Below are 14,068 nucleotides of genomic sequence, written 5' to 3' on the forward strand. Positions count from 1 at the left end.
GAAAATTAGTGGAGATCTGACAGAGGAGCAGCACTCCGATATGTACGTCCAATGAGTAAAACACGTAATATGGGAGGTCCGCAGTATAGAACTCTGTGCGCGCCATGTAACACACCCATTACCGCGCAGATCTGTCGTGTGGATGGGGTGTCCGTGTTATAAGTGACGCGTCGCACTCTTTAAACTTGAGTGTTTATCCCTAGAAGTCCTGTTTGTGAAATGCTAACGCTTCTGTACCTTTGCCAGTGACTGATCCATAACTCCGGCAGCCAGGATTCGGTCCAGATCCCAAGCTTTTTTCACCTTTGCATTGACTACTGCTTGTAAGGAAGGAGCACCATGGAGATGAGGAGAAGTGCCAGCTTCCAGGTCAGTAAGTGATGTTCACTCACCAGTGATCTTGTATTTTAGTGATCTGTATTGATCTGTGGTCATATTACTTATGTTGGCCCAGAACATTTAATGCAATGCTTGTAAAACTTGGTCCCAAGTTCTCTTCACAGACTCACAGCTGAGATCATCCTCTCCCAAAATGCCGTTACGGGATGCTGGCAAGCCCTGGTCATTTCTGTACGGGCAGCAAAGCCACCATTGATTTATTGCAAATTACTATGGTTTTACGGCAAAACTTGACTTCTTAATATATGATGTATGGGCCCCTACACATAGATTACTACCCTGTTTCCCCGAAAATAAGCCCTACCCTGTTTATGGGGGGGATTTTCAGGGAGGCTTGAAATATAAGCCCTGGCTGCATTACATTAAAAAAAGGAATACATTACCTAGCAGGCTCGGTCCTGGTCCCTCCCGCTGCTCTCCGGAGCTCCGACGCACTTCTTGCAGTCCTTAGCCACACACAGAAAATTACTTCTTGGTTACAGGATTCATAAATGCCACCTCCAGGAAGTGATGGCTCTGATTGGTTCTTGAGCACTGCTCAGCCAATCCAATGCAGCAATTGATAAACCAATCAGAGCCATCTTTTCCTGGAGGTGGGATTTATAAACCCCATAACCAGGAAGTAATGTTCTGTGGACGACCGAGGACTGTAAGGAGTGCGTCAGTGCTCCAGAGAGCAGCGGGAGGGACCTGGACTGAGCCTGCTAGGTAAGTATAAGAAGGCAAACCCCAAAAATAAGACCTAGTGCCTCTTTTGGGGCAAAAACGAATGACAGGCTCTTATTTTTGGGAAAACACAGTATTTAATACAGCTGTGCATCTTCCCATTAGTGTGAAAACCATGTATAGTGATGGTGTAATCACATTTTGTGTCAAATTGTGGTTTATTGCCGTGATCACAGCACAATTGTGAAATTTTGCAATAATCACTGAAAAAAAAATGCTATTTGATTTGTGATATGTGAATAAACCTAAAGTTCTCGTTGTGACAGCCATTTTGCAGCCTGTATTAGAGGTACATGGGGCCTCTACTGTACCTTTGTAAGATTATGGCCAACTCCATAAGACTCGGTATGTACAGAAGTATAATGAAGCATTGTCTCTACGGGAAAATAACTGTATGGCAAGCTATACCCTATCCACAAGGGGGATAACTTGCTGATCGGTGTGGGTCTGACTGCTGGGACCTCCACCGGTCTCGAGATGGGAGCCCTGGTGCTTCACAAAATGTGGGCAGCGGAGGACGCGCATACACTGCATTCATTTTAAGAGAAGCACTCAGATGGTTCCATTGAAGTGGATAAAGCGGAGGCTCGTATAGTTCCAAGTTGTCCAAACTTCAAGGAGTACCAGCGTTTCAAATATGAGGTTGGTGAGGGTCCCATTGGTGGACCCCCACTGATCAGAAAGATATGCCCTACCCTGCGACTAGGGAATAACTTGTGTGAATACCCCTTTAAGGTATATATCCATGAGTTGATTTTTGTAGTAGTTTTTGTAATTGTGGCAAAACTATACTAATTTAGTAAAATATGCAGCGGTTTAGCAAAAATTACAAAAATCTGTCCCACTCAGACTATCTATAGTTTCAATATTCCGTGTCAGAGTCCCCCTTACCACTAACAAGAGTCTACCTGATCCTTGCCCATGTGTCATGCGGCTTGTGATATTGTAAGTTGAACATCATTTCAGGTCTGTTGTAAATCTGGCAGCTTGAGGGGTTACTAGTATGGCAACTATGTAGGCCTGAATATGTAGTGGGTAGAGCGATCGTCGCCCGAATGATTGGACATAGCGAATTTGGCCGCCAACAGGGCGCTGAGTGACAAATCATTTATTGGAGTCTCTTTGGTTTTTAGCTCACCTAAAAATGAAGCAACTATCAGGCCGTGTAAACAGGAAGCACTCAGTCTATGAGCAACTGCCTGTTTACTGTGAATGGACGCAGCCAGGCCAGAACAATCTCCGTCCCGCTCTGCCTCCGTTCTAAGAATGACTATCTCTCCTGTGTAAAAGCAGGGGATCCATAGCTGCTAATGGCCCGCCAGTTGTCCTGTGTATAGAGACCTTGTTAGAAGTTAATACTCGCCCACGTAGCCTGCGATGCCCCCTCCCAATCCTGAGAGCCGGCACAGTCCCAATCTCTTTTGATGGCTGGTTGCCAAACTGGCCCGTTCTCGGTGTTGGTCGTTCGTTATTTTTGTTTTATTTTATTTACCTGTATTTTTATTGAGAAACTTTTCAATTCACTAGAAAGAGCAAAAAGATAATTAGGAGAACTTTCCAATATTAGAAATAAGGGTCTGGGGTTTTGTTTTAAAGCACCACTCGTCTCATTGGGCTATACGTGTCTCAGCTCAAGTTAACACTTGAATGGGACCAGCTGCAATAACTCGCAGACAAGTGTGGCGCTGTTTTTGGAAATATCAGACCCTTTAAAAGTACAAGGCTAATTCTTGAGGCATTCTCTTTTTCATTATCTTAAAATATTCTTTTTACCTTTTTTTTATATAGGCCTCCATTCCTCTTGTTGCTTTGCAGCGTTGGGGTCCTGGGTTCATATCCGACCAAGGACAACATCTGCATGGAGTTTGTACTTCCCATGTTTGTGCCAATTAACTTCTGGGCACTCTGGTTTCCTCCCGCACTCCAGAAACGTACTGATAGGTTAATTTGAAATGTATATTATGAGCCCCAGTGGGGATGGAGGCCGATGTGATGGCGATCTCTGTACAGCGCTGCACTATATAAATGAGTACAATAAACTTGTATGAAGGATAAAACTTTACAAACATTAATGTTATTAGGTAGGCTTGTGTTTTGTAAGTGACAAGATCATTTATCAACTTGGTCAAGTCAGATTATGCATGGGTCTGGATGACGGGTCGCATCACTCCTAGGTGGGCTGGTTTGTGTTCAATATGGTTTCATGTATGCAGAACTGCAGTGCTCTGCCAGTCTAAGTCCAGGAGTTACTATCTGTATACAGCTTTGTCTCGCGTGCCGTAAACCTGGCATCAATTCTCAGCATTATTAGACGTGTAGAATGAAGAAATTCGCTTTATATCATATACAGAGATTTTTCAGCCTTTTTAGCAGGTCTCCATGTGGTGATCTGATCCCTCCTCAATTGTAGAGAGTCTAAAGATGGTCCACAGTTTTTCACTGCCTATCGATATTTGTAGGATGTATGTTTATGGGCGGTAGGGCACAGCTCTTGCCCACGGGCGGTAGGGCACAGCTCTTGCCCACGGGCGGTAGGGCACAGCTCTTGCCCACGGGCGGTAGGGCACAGCTCTTGCCCACGGGCGGTAGGGCACAGCTCTTGCCCACGGGCGGTAGGGCACAGCTCTTGCCCACGGGCGGTAGGGCACAGCTCTTGCCCACGGGCGGTAGGGCACAGCTCTTGCCCACGGGCGGTAGGGCACAGCTCTTGCCCACGGGCGGTAGGGCACAGCTCTTGAGCCAAGGGAAGTGCTGGTGTATGTAGATTTGGGCAGTGTATTGTGTGCCTCCACAACAGCACCACCTGAGATCTCCTCCTCCTGATAGGACAGGAACACACAGAGGTTTAAAAGCTCCACCCCCATCTCCCACCTTCCCCAGTGTTTCCCTGTCCTGCCAGGAGGCAGGATCGCAGAGAGGTGCTGGGGGAAGATCCCAGCAGGAATACTTACAGGGATCGGAAGTCAGGAAGTTGGTCCTCCCTTCCCTAGAATCATCTCCCAGGATGCTGCATCGGGCACTTCACCCGGGCCGGATTCCTCCCACTGCGACCCATTGGGGGTTTTACGTGGGGGCCACGGTCTGTCTTCTGCCTTCTCCCTGGTGCTGGTGGTCCACAGGAGCTGCGGGCCTGCATAGGAGCGGGCGCGGCACTCTGAAGCTCGCCTAGGCAGTAGGGGGTGGAGTCTGCAGCACCTCGTGACGGGTACAATGACACAATGGAGCGTGGCCAGGTGGCAGTGCTGCCAAATTAAAAAAAAAAAAAAAGAAAGAATCCGAGAGAAGACAAAAGGGCTGAAGTAAAGCTCTGCATTTACAAGCTTTTCTGTCCATCAGTGACTGAAGTATTGGCAAGATTGAGTACTCCAGTACTGGACACTCCCGAAGCGGTTGCTACCATGGGGGTCATAAGTAGCCCATTGGGTATAAAGACCCTTGATTGAATGTTATGTTAAATTAAATATCGGTGCATTTTACTTGGACAAGAAAGTAGACGGCCCACCAAGACCAAAAAAATTTCCACAGTGCACAAAAAGATTACCCTCCGCATATGACAAACCCGCTGTGCAAATTATGTATAACCTAGGTTATAAAGAAGAATCAAGCGGGTTTATGGAGGACATTAGTCAGCTGATCAGGGAGGAAGTATGCTCAGCCCTGACATCCCAAATCGTACAGCCAGCTACGGCATTCATTCTCAAGGAGGCCTGGTAGCTCAGGAGACTACTCAGACTCTCAAAGAAGTACCATATCTTCAAATTCGAGGAACAGCCAGTCCTTGAGGAGTCCTCAGATGAGGACGATTACAAGAAATCTCTATTTAACCAGGAGGGCCTTTGCAAACTTATAAAGTCGGTCAGGGCTACCCTCAAAATGGAAGAACCCAGACAACTTCGCACCATTCAGGATGAGGTTTTCGGGGGGCTGGGAGAAAGACGTAGGCACACCTTCCAGTCCATAAAAATATCCAAGAGATAAAAGAATGGGTTAAACCAGATCCTTCACAACTAAAGAGATTAAAAGGCGCTACCCATTTTCGGAAGAGGTATGCGCAGATTTAGAGGAAACACCCAAGGTGAATGTTCCCATAGCTGAAGTGGCCAAGTGAACGACCCTACTATTCAAAGACGCTATGCAGCTGAGGGACTCTATGGACGGGAAGTCAGAGGGCCTCTTGGAAAAAAAAAAAACCCCGGGAGGCCACAGCCAGTCTACTCAAACCCGGCGTAGCAGCCACCCTTGTGGCCAGAACCTTAAGGTGTGGCTGAGGCAGTTAGAACTTCACATATCCAATAAGACCCCAAAGGAACAAATTCTGAACTCCCGGTATTGAAGATGGCCACAAACTTCTTGGCGGATGCATCGGCCCGAAACTGTCAAAATGTCAGCACACGCTACAGCGTTATCTAACTCCACTAGAAGGGTTCTGTGGCTGAAATCCTGGTCAGGCGATTTGTCTTCCAAAAATAAATTGTTCGCTCCCCTTTCATGTGAAATTTTTACTTGGACCAAATCCTGGAGAAAGCAGTGGATAGAAAAAAGGGTTTCCAGAAGAGAAACAACAAAAAAGGAAGACCTTTTTTCGGGCCCCCATACAACATTCAGAGCCCTGTAAGGGCAAGACGGGTCAGTGGAGCTACCCGAAAAGAAGGCGAAGGCAGGGGATTCCTCTTTAACCCTTTATCAGCGGGATTTCCCCCAAACAGAGACCATGAATCCATCCCAGTTGGAGAAAGATTACAGACTTTTGCAGACAGATGGGCCTTATTCTGAAAAAGCACCTGGATTCCCCAAATCCTACACCAGGGGTACCAAATAGAATTCGTATCTCAACCCCCGACAAAAATTTTTGACCACAGGAGGCTCAGGTCACCAATTACATCTTCCCCCAACGGGGGGTCCGGGACCTGCTGAAGCTGAAAGCAGTAACTCCGGTCTCTCAAATACAAAAATTTACAGGACATTACTCCAGGCTATTTTTGATCAAAAAATTGTGTGGAAACACTGTATGATCATAAATCTAAAGCCACTAAATGATTATATACAGTATCGAAGATTCACAATGTAGTCCGCAAACTCAGCAGCGTCTATAGTTTTAAAAGATGCATATTTTCATGTACCGGTCCATATGGACTCAGAAATTCCTCAAGTTTGCACTTCGTATGGGGGAAAGAACGAGGCGCTTCCAATTCTCCTGTGTCCCCTCTGGAATATCCTGATATCAATCCTGATGGTGCCTTACTTGGACGACATCCTGGTCATAGCAGAAACCAGGGAGCTCCTAAGAAACACCTGGCGACGACCTTTCACCTTCTCCAGTACTTGGGGTGGATAATAAACAGGGAAAAGTCAGACATAATTCCCATCCAAAAGGAGCTGTTTCTAGGCATCATGCTCGACTCAAAAAATCAGCGCTCATTTCTTCCCGATTCAAAGGTACAGGGGCTTCAACTCAAGATCAGCGCATTTCTGAAAAACAAAACCTGCAAGATCAGGGAAGCCATGTCATTACTAGGGAAGCTAACCTCGTGCATCCTGGGAGTGGCATGGGCTCAGGCGCACACCAGAGTCCTACAAAGCGCAACTCTGGGGGCCTGGGACAGAAATCGGTCCTCACTCGAAAAAAGGATGTACATAGGGAACTCAGTAAGGACATCCCCGCGCTGTTGGCTCGCGCCCCCGAACCTATCAGGGGGGCTTCAGGACACCACTGTATGCATTACAGACAGATGCAAGTGCTCGAGGCTGGGGTGCTCACGTTGGGGACTTATTTCTTCAGAGAATCTGGCCCCTGCAAATCCGGGACCGGTCAAGCCCTTCAAAAATTAGGGGATTCTATGCGCAATTAGCATCCGAAGATCTTGATGGACAATATTGCATCAGGGGGAAACAAAATTCCCATCCTTGCAGGGCATCTCCCAAAAAATCTTTTGCTGGGCAGAGGAGCGAGTCCTATTGATATTGGCAACCCACTTAAAGGGAACCTTAAACAAAAAAGCGGACTATTTCAGCCAGAAACGCATAGACCCGGGGGAGTGGTCCCTTTCACAGAAGGCCTTCCAATTCCTAACAAAGAAGAATTCTGTATCTGGACCGATTTGCATCAAAGCAAATCACAAAGTGGATAAGTTCTTCTCCCTCAGCCTGGGGGATCACCCAGTAGCAGTGGACGCGTTGGATCAGGATTGAGGCGGAGGTTTGGCCTACACATTCTACCAATTCCGCTAATCCCAAAGGTCCTCCAGAGATTCTGCTCCCAGAAATGCTCTCTTATCCTAGTAGCTCCATTCTGGCCAAGGAGCTGGTTCAGACTTCTAAAGAACCTAAGCCTACAAGACCCAGTCCTCCTGCCTGCGCGGCCAGACCTTCTGATACCAGGTCCCTTAAGATATTCAGGTATAGCAGGCCTTCGCCTTGCAGCTTGGATATTGAAAAATCCATGCTGCTGGGAAGAGGCTTCTCAGAGAAGGTGACGCAGACCATATTAGCAATTAGGAAAATAACAACCAATAAGACTTATCTAAAAATCTGGAAAAGCTATATCTCGTGGGATCAGGAAAATAAGCTCTGTCTCTTCCCCTGACATCCCTATCATACTTGATTTTCTGCAGGAGGGCCTGGATAAGGGCCTCTCCCCGAAGGGTCCAGGTATCGGCCGTTAGTGCTGCCTTCAGAGGTGGATAGATAGGTTTATCAAGGCAGCAGACAGATTAAAACCAAAAATTACGAATTTAGTCCCAGATTGGAACCTAAATTGGCTCTGTCTTCAGAACCGTTTGAACCAATATAATCACTCCCTATTAGAGTTCTGACACTAAACGTTTCTTCTAGTGGCAATGACTTCAGCCAGACGGGTTAGTGAACTACAGGCCTTATCCATTCACCAGCACGTTATGCCTAAAGTAGTGTCCCCATTCCATATAGCATAGGACATAGTAATTCCCTTTTTTTTTTTTTTACAAACCTAAAAATTCTCAAGAACGGGAATTTAATTGCCTGGATGTCAGGAGAGCAGTCCTGCAATATATCAGCGCCACGAGCCAGTGGAGACAGGACGATTGTTTGTTTATTTATTCAATTTTTTGGGCTCCAACAGGTGCAAGAAAGAAGCAAAAAGTTCTATAGCCAGGTGGATTCGCCTGGCCATTACAGAGGCATATAAAGCAATAAATAAAGAGGCCCCTGCTAGACTGAAGGCCCACTCTACAAGGCGGTATCCACCACCTGGGCTGAACATGCCTCGGCATCGGTGGACCAAATATGCAAGTCTGCAGTATGGAAAAGACCCCAGACATTATAGGGTGCACGTTCAGAGGGACAAAGACCTGGCCTTCAGTCACAGGGTCCTTTTTGGCCATAGTCCCACCCTGACGATGGGAAAAGGTGGATTATACTTACAGCACCTTACAGCACCTATCAGGTTCCTGTCCTATCAGGTGGTGCTGTTGTGGAGACTCCTAAAAACCCGATTATCGGGTAGGTATATTCCACCTTTTTTGTGCGCTCCAGATTGATTGGTCACTTGGGTGACATCCCACCACTATACCCTGTCAACGCTACACGTCATGGCATTCTGATGGTTTCTGTGCTGGGATATGCCTGTGTGTACTGTGATACTCTCACACATCCGATTTTCCATGTCCCCTTCTCCTGACGGCACAGGATTGGTGGGTGCCCCAATACTTTTGTCAACATAGTGTATACATGAACTGCAACCATAAAGTCTGAGTATACCACGCTCTGCAACCATAAAGTCTGAGTATACCACGCTCTAAGTCGAGGGGCCCTATAGCAATATACAGTCACCTGCAAGGTGCTGCAAAATCATGGGGTGACCATGCCTGACTTCATTGTTTTCCAAGGGCACCTATTCTATAACGCTCTGACCGTGTCACAATAGGGAAACGGTGAAGTTGCAGTAATTCCCTAGATCACTATGACTCTTGGGTGTTGCTATTGAGCTCTAGCATAAAGCAGACCAGATAGTGCTAAGCAAAAGACAGACCTTTGTTTGATGCCACCAGGCAGGCCGGTTAGTACGAAGTCCTAGTCGCCCATCATTGTTGTTTGTGCTTCATGAATCGTGGCATCTACTACTGATATGTAGATCTGCTAAACCATGAATATTGTAGGACCTAGGGAAAACTGCAGCACCAGCTAATGGAAGAATAAGCAGCGGAGAAGGACACCGGAATCAGGAACATCTCTGTCACTTATGTCTAGTAACGCTTATTATGTTTATTCTTTCCTTTTGAAGGAGGCAATGAATGGATTTTTCTGTCTGTTATGTCCCCTAATAGCACTTATTGTTATAAGTGCCTCCCATTCTGTGCATGTATGTATGCGCAATATATCCTTGTATCTGATAAGACGTGACATCATTCCTGCTGCTTGTGCCAGCCATACTGAAATTCGGAACGTTGGGTAAAAGTAAAAACGCCCCTAGATATAAAGTCTAGCTAAATACTTCTATTAGAAGTCCAGAAGTAGTTATATTGGTATTGCATTTATTATGTTTTTTATTATACATGGACATGTATTACCAGTCCATAGACTACAATAGAGGAAAGGGGGGCTTATTCCGCAGCGCTTTCAGGTACTTTAATTTATTTACTCATTTTACCGACATCAGAAGGATGGGAGGCTGAGTTGAAGGGGTTGTCCCGCGGCAGCAAGTGGGGTTATACACTTCTGTATGGCCATATTAATGCACTTTGTAATGTACATCGTGCATTAAATATGAGCCATACAGAAGTTATTCACTTACCTGCTCTGTTGCTAGCGTCCCCGTCGCCATGGATCCGTCTAATTTCGCTGTCTCCTGGCGTTTTTAGACGTGCTTGCGCAGTCCGGTCTTCTGCCTGGTGAATGGGGCCGCTCGTGTCGGAGAGCTGCTCACCGCGTCGTCATCGTAGCTCCGCCCCGTCACGTGTGCCGATTCCAGCCAATCAGGAGGCTGGAATCGGCAATGGAACGCAAGGAAGGAGAAGAAAATCCACGGTGCACCATGGGAGAAGACCTGCGGTGCACCGTGGGAGAAGACCAGCGGCGCCATCTTTAAAAGAAGAATAGAAGAAGCTGCAGAACACTGATGCAGGTAAGCGCAATGTGCTTTTTAAAAACTAACCTATGCTTTCTTTTTAACAGGGCAGAATGCGGGGGTAAGTGAAAAATTTTTTTTTTCGCTTTCGCCGCGAGACAACCCCTTTAACCTTGAGCCGGCTATCTGAACCAAGCGGGGATTGAACTTGCAACCTTTAGGTCGTGAGCGAGAGCTTAGGACTACATACTGATGTCTTAACGCTCTGCACCACACAAGACTCCTGGATAATCAGTTGCCATAACAATCCATGGTCATGTGTCCTATTGGGGCAGGTGGGCATCATATGCCGCACTTGGGACCACAATCTTGACCCAGAACTAGAGCAACTCATGTTCTACCCGACTCCAGTTGTCCTTGTATTACATGGGCGGCCATTCATTTATCCACAGTGGCCCCAGTAGTAAGAATACCCCACAGTGGCCCCAGTAGTAATAGTGACCCCCACAGTAATATTGACCCCTCAGTAGTAATAACCCCACAGTAATATTATACCCCCCTCTGTAATATTAGCCCTCCCAGTAATATTAACCCTCATAGCAACATTAACCCCCCCCCCCTCAGTAATAATAGTAAGCCCCCCGTCAGTAGTAATAATAGTGTCCCCCCCCCCAACCTATATACTTGCCTCCTCCTTGCTGTCAGCGCCGCTCCCCCTCTGCTCGCGCTGAGCCCGGGTGCACTCTGACGTTAGTATGTGCGATTGGCACGCTTCCTCCCGAGTCCTCTCCTGCGGAACTGAAGAGCAGGGGACTCAGGGGAGGAGGATCCCGGCTGCACATTGATGTCAGAGTGTTCGCCGGGATCAGCACTAACACTGATTATCATCGGGGAGCTGTGGCAATCGCTTCAGTGGTGAGCGGCGTCGGCACGCCGCGGGCCACATAACATGAGGCAGCGGGCCTTCTGTTTGACACATGTGGGGTAAAGGAATATCTCTGAAGCTTTGTAAAACTAGTTATAACATTATATTGCAAAACTACATGTTGTCACCTTTTGAAGCATATAACTTTCACTTTGAATCCCCAAAATACCCCTTAACTGTTGGCACAACACACTTGGGCAAAAGGTGTTCCCCAGACATCCTCCACACCCAGGTACCTCTATCTGATTTGAAGATGGAGTACTGTGATTCCTCACTCCACAGAATGTCCTTTCATTGCTCAGCTGTCCAATGATTGACGCCCCTTGCACCATTGTAGATGGTCCGATTCATCTTCCTTGAAAAAACTCGCCAGACATTTGCAGGATGAATGGAGGGAAATACCAGCTGAAATGTATTAGACGTTCGTAGAACGTATGCCACTGAGTGTATCCAATGTCATTAGGGCCAAAAGAGCCCGACTAAGCCTGAATAAATGCTACTTTTGATTCTCGCTCAGGCGTCCAATTACTTTTGGTAGGATGGTGTATCTTATGACCTTTGGAATGCAGTTAACTGTTACCTATCCAATGTGGTGGTCCAGGCAAATCCCAACCCCAGTATCCCACATACAATTAGTAGCTTTTTTACCTTTTTTTGGGCCCTCCCATCTCACCCGCTACTGTGAAAACTCAGATTTACTTGTGCGTTAAACTGTTCCGCTATAAATGCCCTAAGGTGGCTCGTTGCTATGGGTTACAGCTAACCATTTCTTATTTAGCAAGCCCCATTGTCTTGAAGAAGCACACTATAAAATGAAGCACATTTGCTCGAAGCACGATACCATTCATTACCAGAGAATACCGTTGATTTGCAGTCCTCCTTTTATGATTCAGTGATTTACAATTCACGATGGTTTCCAATTAACAAGTTTAATCTCTATGGAAAAGAATAATTATTGTACAGTGACATTTGAACGGTGTCCCTGGATTTCGGCTTCGAAATCTATTATCTTTGTGTCATTTACATGTTTGGTTAAAACCACTTATTTCCTTCATAATTACATGTCACAATTTGTTTCCACTCGGAGCTCAGGTTTATACTGTAATTAAGCAACAGAAGAGAAATCCCAGCCCGAAATTAACATGTAATGAATGTTTTGGTGGCAACGAGACGGCTTGAGATTGCACATGTATAGTTTTATCTAGGGGCACGTGTGAGTCTTGTAGCACGATCCCGGTCTTAAGTATGCGCTAATCGCAGCTTAGTGTTCTATAGAAGGAACACATCGACGCTCTTCGGCGGTGCTTGAGATTTTGGAAATACAGTAAGCTGGAACCATTGTGCAAGCGGAAAAATAATAACATTACAGATGATATAGGGACCGAATACAAGAATGAGGGGCAGTAGAGAAATGTATGGCAGATGGTTCTCTCCGTGCTCCGATATTGGCCATCCACTAGGCGGTTGCTAGGCAATTTCACGTATTACAGCAAAGTAGTAAGAAAAGAAACAAAAATTATTATTTTCAAGTAAGCCAAACATTTTGTTGTCAGAAATCACTTTTTTTTTTGAGGATTGAGGGCCCGTCTATACGGACTTCTACACCATCTGTTCGGTAGTCAGGAACGCTCTCTCTTCTCCTTAGGGAGAGCACCAGTGAGTAAGCAGACTTTCATAAGGCCATTTATGCTCCTCTGGGTAATATGCAAATAAGGGAGATGGAGCAATACCTCTGTAGTGACACCTATCGGAAGGCAGCATGTTGGATGTCAATCTTGGACACTTTATACAAGCCTTGTAACAATGACTGGGAATTGAAAGCCAAGCCAGAATCCATACACAGAGAGCTGTTTTGGGGTGTTTGCCCCTCATCATGTTCGGTCAGCGGTCAGCCCAGGATACGCTTTTGAACTCCGTACGTTAAATGGATGGTGCAGAAGACGGTGTGGACCGGCCCTTATTCTAAAACTTGCAATCTGTTTGATCCATAGTTTGGGGAATTTCATTTCTGCCTCACTGTTTAGTGCGGTGCCTAATGCAGGGCTCGTGAAACCATGATTCAAAGAACACCAACTTTATAATTGCCCTACTGCTATGTTGCAGATCTACGTGACTAAAGAGGACCATACACCTCAGTGTTTGTCTGACAGCTTCCTTCTGGGGGGCATGCGCATTCATGCTTAGTGCAGCATTCGTTGAAAGACCGGTGTAAGCTGCTGCCAGATACTTCAGGCAGCAGCTTATCTACCGTGTGAACAAAGAATTGGTCATGTCGAGAATTGGAACAACCCCATATACATTACATGCTTGGTCTAGCCGAAATTGGCGGATTTGACAGACATTCCTGTAGTTTTATATGGTTATCACCTAACTACACAATGATAAATGAGTGATCCCTGGGGTCCAATCACTGGGACATCCAGGGATCATGAGAGCGGCAAGTACTGGGTGAATGGAGTGGTGGTGCTCATCTGTGATCACTCCTATAATCAGTCTATGGAGATGGCAAAGTGCTCCGTCTGCTCTATACAAGTGAATCGAGTGGTGGTCTCAGCTACTCGATTTGCCTAGTGAACTCGGGGCGTGCCATTCTCATGATTCCTGGGGGTCCCAGCGGTTAGACCTCTAGCAATCAATCATTTATCATCTATCCTGTAAATAGGCGATAACCCCTTTTACAGTCAATACATCATCAGCAAACAACCTATTTGTAAAAAAAAAAATCAAGTTTAAACATTATTTTTAAGAATTTTTTTTTTTTTTTTTGGTGAATTGTCCGTTTCACTATCTATATTCGGAAAAAATCCTAATAGTCTGCAATTTTCACACAGACAGTTAGGCCTAATAGTTTGACACTTCTCGTGTTGTAGAAAAAAACTTCACAGCAGTCATTTCATTATCATCCTAGATAGAATTACAATGAAAGGAAAAGTCTATATATTGCAGGATCAGGGTCCACCATTAACAATAGGTGATAG

General features: G+C 45.9%; 1 protein-coding gene across 2 annotated transcripts in view; it reads left to right on the forward strand.

The window, feature by feature from the left end:
• Nucleotides 1-14,068, forward strand: part of PMFBP1 (polyamine modulated factor 1 binding protein 1) — a 128,702-nt gene that overhangs the window by 1,959 nt on the left and 112,675 nt on the right. For both annotated transcript variants that reach the window (XM_066582497.1, XM_066582498.1), the window contains exon 2: nt 247-369. In XM_066582497.1, the coding sequence (XP_066438594.1) occupies nt 340-369 (30 nt within the window). In that variant the 5' untranslated portion in view covers nt 247-339. The remainder of the gene's footprint in view (nt 1-246; nt 370-14,068) is intronic.

This window comes from Eleutherodactylus coqui, chromosome 11 (genome assembly GCF_035609145.1).
Source record: "Eleutherodactylus coqui strain aEleCoq1 chromosome 11, aEleCoq1.hap1, whole genome shotgun sequence".
In the NCBI taxonomy this organism is placed as follows: domain Eukaryota; kingdom Metazoa; phylum Chordata; class Amphibia; order Anura; family Eleutherodactylidae; genus Eleutherodactylus; species Eleutherodactylus coqui.